Raw genomic sequence first — 7,721 nt, forward strand, 5'->3', positions numbered from 1 at the left:
TTCATGCTCCACCAACTGAGATATCCTGGTTGGCCCCAAGACAGCTGCTGCTAACTGGAAATTGCCTGTAGTTTTACAATAACTCCAGAGGCAGGCCGCCACCTCACACTCATGGAAAATTACAATTGACACAAAGCTATGTGGCCAGACTCTCTGTGCCCTTGGGTCCCCCCGCCTCCCCGCCCCATCCTTGTATATGAAGTCATGCTGACTGCTATTCCTTAGGTTTTGTTTATGCAAATCTGTCACCAGCCAGAGCAGGGGGCTCAGTTCTGCAGTGCAGATCTCTGTTTGTAATGCTTTGCAGTGCCAACGAATTGGTGTGATATGCACCAGCCAGATATTTGCATGGATTTTTTCCCCCTTTTGTGTGCTGATTGACACTAACCCTTTGCAAATATTGTGTATCAGGAACCCTGCTATATTTATTTGTGGTCCTGGTTGATTTAGATAGTACAGAGATGGTTTGCAGGCCTTTGGAAGTTTTTGTCAGCCCGATAAAAGAACCTGCGCTGTCCGCGCGGTTGGGTTCCGAATGAAATATAACAAGCAAAGAAGGCTTTGTGGATCCAGGCACTCCCTGGAAACCAAGCCACTTTCTTAGTGCCAACCGTTTGCACTTCAGGAGATAACTAGGCATTGTGGTTCGAGGACCCGATCCCCGCGTAGTGGAATGAAAACACAAGGACACGTGATATAAGGTTAATGGGCAAGAAAAGGCCACAACTTTATTGATTACAGCAGTGAAAAGGTATTGGCTTAGGCATTGGATGTCCAAAACAAAGGGGGTTGATTCACCAGTAGGTGGAGCCTAATCCAACTATAGGCTCTCCCCTGATGTCACCGAGGGTCGTGCCATGGCCTCCCGCCAAGCAGGCATCAGACAGAATACACGACCGCCACATTCCTTTAACGGAATACCCAAAATTGAAGGTGCAGGCGATGGCCACACCTAGCCCTTCGACACACCACAACACATTATTCCAATGCCGTAGTGGGGTCTTTACACTAGGGCTGTGGGAAAGGGAGCACCTCTGTGTTGTGTCCCTGATCCAGATCACTGCTCCCTTTCTTGGTGTTGCACATCTAGTTAAGCCCTCATGTCCATTCCTTACTTTGTGATCATTGTGCCCAAGGGGACAAGCCAAACCCAAGATCTGCCGGCAGGAGTAGAGTCTGGAACAGACGTAAGTCTCCCATCCTGGCTCAGCTGAAGCTCATTGTCTGAGCTGAAGCTGCAGCGAGTCATGAAAATAGGGCATTCTGGGCTGATGGGGGTGTCACAGGGCAGGGGAGTGAAGGGGGGGGAGAGACTTACCCCTATTCCAGACTTCGTTCAGCTCAGTCACGTGAGCTAGCAACTCAGCGGAAGTTACCCTGGCAAAAAGGGTCGTGCAATTTTAAGCTTGTTTTCCTTCTTCCAGGCTATTGCTATTTCAACCATCAGGTAATAATAATAATAATAATAATAATAATAATAATAATAATAATAATAATAAATAATTTATTATTTATACCCCGCCCATCTGGCTGGGTTTCCCCAGCCACTCTGGGCGGCTTTCAACAAAACACTCAAATACAATAACCTATTAAACATTAAAAGATTCCCTAAACAGGGCTGCATTCAGTCTTCTAAAAGTTTGGTAGTTATTTTTCTCTTTGACATCTGGTGGGAGGGCATTCCACAGGGCGGGTGCCACTACCAAGAAGGCCCTCTGCCTGGTTCCCTGTAACTTGGCTTCTTGCAGAAAGGGAACCGCCAGAAGGCCCTCGGCGCTGGACCTCAGTGTCTGGGCAGAACGATGGGGGTGGAGATGCTCCTTCAGATATACTGGACCGAGGCCGTTTAGGGCTTTAAAGGCCAGCACCAACACTTTGAATTGTGCTCGGAAACATACTGGGAGACAGTGTAGGTCTTTCAAGACCGGTGTTATATGGTCTCGGGCACTCCCTGTCACCAGTCTAGCTGCCGCGTTCTGGATTAGTTGTAGTTTCCGGGTCACAAGTAGACCTGCTCCCAAACAGAGTTTGGAAATGGGACAGGTTGGACGGGCATAATTTACCCCGGTGTAAATTACACTGGCTTCCTATAATTCGGATTGCTCTTCCCAACTGGAACCAACCCTACAACTAGAGTGGTCTGATTCAGCAGGGATCTTTGTATGTTCCTATGACTTCAGACCTGTTGCTTGGCAGCAGAGGGTTGGTACACGTCACAATCTGGGCAAATTTTATTTATTTTATTTACAATGTTTTATAGCGCACGTTAACAACAAGTCCTGCAGGAGGTCTGCAGATCTTCTTTGCTTAATCAAACAAAACCATAAATATGAAATACAACATGGACATAAAATCAGAAACAAATTCAGAAACTGCATCAGAAGAAAAAGCAATGTAAAATTAGTGTGCAGCAGGAATATTGGTGATACATGGGAAGAAGTCCTCTAATCAGAGGCTAAATGCTTAGAAAGCCCTGGCTTTGCCGCACTCCAGATTCTGACGCTGCCCATGAGATTAAGATTTAGGGAGTTGAGTCAGGGTAAGTAAAGGGGAATTTTCCATTCATTAATTTATTACAGTTTCCCGAACTTGGATCTCCAACTGTTTCTGGACTACAGTTACCATCACCCTGACCACTGGTCTTGCTAGCTAAGGATGTTGGGAGTTGTAGTCCAAAAACAGCTGGGGACCCATTTGTGGGGAACACTGATTTATTACATTTAAGCTCCATCTTTCCTTTAAGGAGCTCAGGGCAGCATCCATGACTCCCTGCTCCTATTTCCCCCCTTACAACAACCCAGTGAGATTAGGCAGAGAGACAGTAACTGATTCACGGTCACCCAGTGACCTTCATGGGTGAGTGGAGATCTTAACCCAGGTTTTCCCACTCCAAGTCTGGCCCTCTAAAGGTTAGAGCAGGGGTCGGCAACCTAAGGCCCATGGGTCACAGGTGGCCCATGTGGGCCATTTAACCAGCCCATTGACCCCCGCCACCTGCTCACCATGCACCATGCTAAACCGGTGCAGAGCAGAGCAGGGACCTCCTTCCACGACACTGGCCGGCTTCCCATTAGCTCCTGCAGCCAATGGGAAGCTGCACACACCTCCTCTATGCCAGAAATAGCGTTTGCACATGTGTGTGTGCGCACGCACACGCACACACTGTGGCCCACCGCGGCATCTGTGGGACCGTGAACCGGCCCAAGCGACAAAAACTTTGGTGACCCCTGCATTAGAGCTTCAGCACACTTAGAAAGAAAACCTTGCTGTAATGTTCTAAGCGTCTGGCAGGGAACAGGGTTCTAGTGATTGAGCATAAGGCAGTGTTTACAGTGTCAAACCCAATGTAATAGTGAGGTCTCCTCGAGAAGAAACTGCAACTCTGAGTTCTGAAGTTTTGTGAATATCTGCATTGGCTGATGCAAATTTTGATGGGGGCCGGGATATTGGTCAGTTATCGACCCCAAATAGAAATTATCAGCATGTCCTTCTTGAAAGAAGCTTGAGAAGTGAACTATCTAATAACATGTGCCTCTGATGAACTGCATCACAAACACAACAATCCTGATTTTATCACACTCAAATGTTTGTGTGCATCAGACTTTGCTGCCTTATACATATATAAACACATACATATGTTCTCTAAAATGTTATCTGCTGCCTCAACTACAATAAGAGGCTCATGTGCTTGAGCTTTATTTCAAACTTTAGCTGTGTGTGTTATAGCCCAGCTGAGAGAGTTAATAGGCTGCAGGAAGCCATTCTGGGGACTGAGGTTCTTGTTTAGCATGCACCCAGAAAACAAGTTATGTGTGGTGTCAAAAACTGAACTGATTTTATTCCAGCAGGACTCAGTGGCAAAGAGAGCAATCCTATGCACAAGAAGCGGTAAAGTTACACCAGATGCAAACTCCACTCAGCAGTGGGTTTACTGCTGGCTTGAGCTGGCCTAAGCCTGTAAGGGGGGAAACAAGCTTTTAAAATAGTGTTTGAGTTACGCCACCAGTTTTACTGGTTTAATTTATGCTGGGTTCCTACATAATGTGATGAAGCTGGATGGGCTTAGGATCTAGCCTACGTCCCCTCTGATTTACACTGACTTAGCTCTGACTAAGTTGAGGATGCTGGAGTTAAGCCAAATCCACTGGATCCTAGCCTGTTCAAGGTTTGCATAACTTGCTATAGGATTGCTTCCTAAACAACTCTGTTTAACGCAACTCCTTCAATAGGAAGAGGATCAAAAGGAATGCCATGAATTGAAAGGAACTGATACACACCTTATGTTCTGGGAAACAAAGGAAAGTGGATGCATATATTTTATTTCCAGGAATACATGGAAGCTTTTGCACAAGTCTTATGCCTCTGCTGAAACTACACAGGTTTAGGGCAACAGCAAATGCAACCTATTCTTTCATGTTTTAGGCAAGTCACATCACTTTCCCTCCTTATCTATTTCTTATTTGTCTTCATGATCAGTTTGCAGATAGAAAGAACGGCCTGCTGGAAGTTATCACCCAATGCAACATAAAGTATTAAGTTGCCAAAGGTGTTCAGTGATGCTAAGGACTGGGTCACAGTAAAAATATCCCGGACTCTCCGCATTGTGCGGCAGCTCACAGGGTGGATAGTTAGCTCAATGCGAACTCCTCTGAAGATGTGAAATGGCAAGAAACAGACATAGAAGACAGCCAGGAGGACCATGGCCAGCAGGCGAGCCTTTTGCTTGTAAGCAGTGCCAGTGTGAGGCCCTCTTGCCAAGGTGTAGATAATCACAGCGTAGCAAAGAGTGACAGTTACCAAAGGCAAGAAGAAAGCAAATGTCGTTAGGAGCCAGTTATACCACCTCACCGTGAACAAGTCTGCAGAGTTAGTAAGATCCTGGCAAATCCATCGGTGGGCGTTTTGTTGTGTTGTAATCACGTGGAATATCGGGCTGGCCAGCAACAGGGAAACAACCCAAACTACAGCAGAGGCGGCAATGGCCCATCTCCGTTTCTGAATGGAAAAGCAGTTCATTGGGTAGACAACGACAATAAAACGGAAGAGGCTGTAGCAGGTGAGGAAGAGGATGCTGCTGTACGTGTTGAAGTAAAAGTTGAACCGGACAAGCTTGCACATGAATTCTCCAAACATCCAGTTTTCTCCACTGGCGTAGTATTGTATCAGGAATGGAAGGCAAGACACGTACAGCAGGTCTGTAATGGCCAAGTTTAGCATAATGATAGTGCTGCTTTTCCAGGGCCTCATTTTGAAGACATACACGGAAATGACAATAATGTTCCCAGGAAAGCACACCAGAAAGAGAACGCTATAAATTAGAGGGATATAGATGTCCTGAAATATTGCGCCTTCGCCAGTGCAGTTTCCGAAGGTAGTCCATGGACTCTGCAAAGAGGAGAAATTAGCCATGTCTCCAGGTTCGGTGCCCACGGTTGTCATATTCAATTCTTTGAGGGGGGAAAGAAAAAGAAGTGGTTTAGATGAGAGAGTGAATATAAATTATGCTCAAATCCTCTCCATAGGGCCATAAGAATACCAACTCAGCTTGACTGGTAGACAGCAATCCAATGTTTAGTTGAGGTAAATGTTAGTGCTGCCAAATGTCCAGACTTTCCCAGACATATCCTCTTTCTCAGAGGTAAAATTTAAAAATATTTTTTTAAATTTTGCTAAATGTCTGGGAATTCTGAAAACAGCTGCATGGGCAGCCCCACATATAAAACATTACAATAATCTGAACTGGAGCATCAATAACTGAAAGTAGGTTTTTAATGGCTGCGTGCATACATTTGCTTCAAAAGGCACCTTCCCCTAAAAAAACCCCCCAAACCATGGGACAGTCATTTACCAAGGATGGGCAGCAGAAAATCTGGTTGGTCCCCAGTAAATCTGGGCAGCTGAAGGATATGAGGAAATCATCCTCTCTCTGTGTCTCAGTTTCCCATCTGCTATGCCAGGAACAGGATCCTACAAGTACTTTGTGATGATAAAAGATTACAGCAAAATCGAGCCTCACATTGATCAGCTCTTTTGAAGTATTTTTGACTACCATCCTCAGCAACCAAGCAAGCTTATTTATGTGTTTGTTTATTTAATTATCTGTATCACCCTTTGTCCAAGGATCACGGCGGCCTGGGTAGGAACACAAGTCCCTCTAAAATGAAATGGAACTTCAGAGCAAATGCTTAAGAGCATGCTGCAAAATTAGTTTATTCTGAAATCAACTTTCAAGTCATTCCTCAGCTCGAAATATCCAACAGTGAATACTGAAATTCTACTCACCTTCAGAGCAAATATAGAAACATTTGTGCTTAATTTGCTCCTTCCACCCACCCAATGTCTTTTTTCGGTCATATTTAGGGAGTAGAGATGATAAATTGCCACAAAGCTGCTATAGATGTTCCATAACATAACAGTCCAACTGCTTCCAAGGATTTATCACTTACCTAGAGGCATAGGGGAATTGTTTGAAGGGCCAATTAGAAGGATAATAGACCTTTATGTTCCTAAAATCTGGTTGTCAAATCTGCAATGTGACACCAACCAGGTAGAATCAAGGCAATTTGCGCTGATATTTTTTTTGTCATGCTTTTTCTAAAAAAAGCATTTTACATCAGTTTCTCCCGGTTTCCATAATTTAACAATTACTTTATCTAAAGGTAACTATTTGATATTCCCGGTCTATTTTGAGCCAAAGTAAGATTTGTGTGAAAAACCAAACTATAATGGTCTTTCCATTTTCTCGTCTCCTATAGTATAAATAGCACATTGTAAATGAAACCTTTAAAAAGAGAGTTGTCCTCTCCCAGTTGCAGAATTATCCCACCTCTCCAATACTATAAAGAGATCCTATTTACACACAATAAATATCTAAAGTTAGAGAGCAGAGGAATACCAGTTACCTGGGGACTCATCACAAGCTTCCTTTCCCCTTCCCTTGTTTTGAGCAGAATGTGACAAGCCTCAGCGGCTGAGCAATCCATACAGCCTAATCATATCGCTGGGTGGCAACGCAAAAGCCAGGTGCCTCTGCTGCTTTCGCTGCCAGCTGCAATTATAATATACCAATCCAGATTCATGTAAGTTGATAGCTCATGAAAGTGCTCTGTTTGTATGTGGCTAAGGGCTTTATATATATAGCAGCCACTAGACCTGCCCTCTTTGGCATTCTGCTCTGATACCTTTCTCACTGTTTGCAGCCTTTAGGTTCAGGATGGGTGTGACTCTGAGGACTAAGGAGCTAAGGAGCGGCAGTGGGAAAGGGCTGTGGCCCTCACACCCTGCTGGTGGGCTTCAAGAGCAGACCCTCCAAGTGTCCCTGTTTTCCAGGGACAGTCCTGGTTTCTGATTTGATCCGGAATGTCCCGTTTTTCCTTAGAACGTCCCTATTTTCATTGGAGAAATGTTGGAGGGTATGGAGTTACGCAACCGCCAAGCCAAGGAGATAAGTAACTATCCAACCAACCTTAAGAAGGCAGCCCTGTATATGGAAGTTTTTAAATGTTTAATGTTTTATTATGTTTTTATATGAGTTGGAAGCTGCCCAGCGTGGCTGGAGCAACCCAAGTCAGATGGGTGTGGTATAAATAATAAAATCATCATCATAATGGAATAGGACATCCCTGTTTTCATTAGAGAAATGTTGGAGGGTATGCAAGAGGCATCTGGTTGAAATGGATACCATACCCTCCAACATTTCTCCAATGAAAATAGGGACGTCC

The 7,721-nt window shown here is 44.7% G+C and overlaps 1 protein-coding gene across 1 annotated transcript; it reads right to left on the bottom strand.

Moving 5' to 3' along the window:
• Positions 1-4,350: 4,350 nt before the first annotated feature.
• Positions 4,351-6,937, bottom strand: LOC310676580 (2-oxoglutarate receptor 1-like). Its single transcript, XM_083438556.1, has 2 exons — positions 6,903-6,937; positions 4,351-5,447 (listed from the first exon to the last, which is right to left on the bottom strand). Exon 2 carries the CDS (start codon positions 5,437-5,439, stop codon positions 4,450-4,452), a length of 990 nt encoding a protein of 329 aa, XP_083294682.1. The 5' UTR covers positions 5,440-5,447; positions 6,903-6,937; the 3' UTR covers positions 4,351-4,449.
• Between the last annotated feature and the right edge of the window lie 784 nt (positions 6,938-7,721).

Source organism: Podarcis tiliguerta (assembly GCF_965153285.1).
Source record: "Podarcis tiliguerta genome assembly, chromosome: 4".
NCBI lineage: Eukaryota > Metazoa > Chordata > Lepidosauria > Squamata > Lacertidae > Podarcis > Podarcis tiliguerta.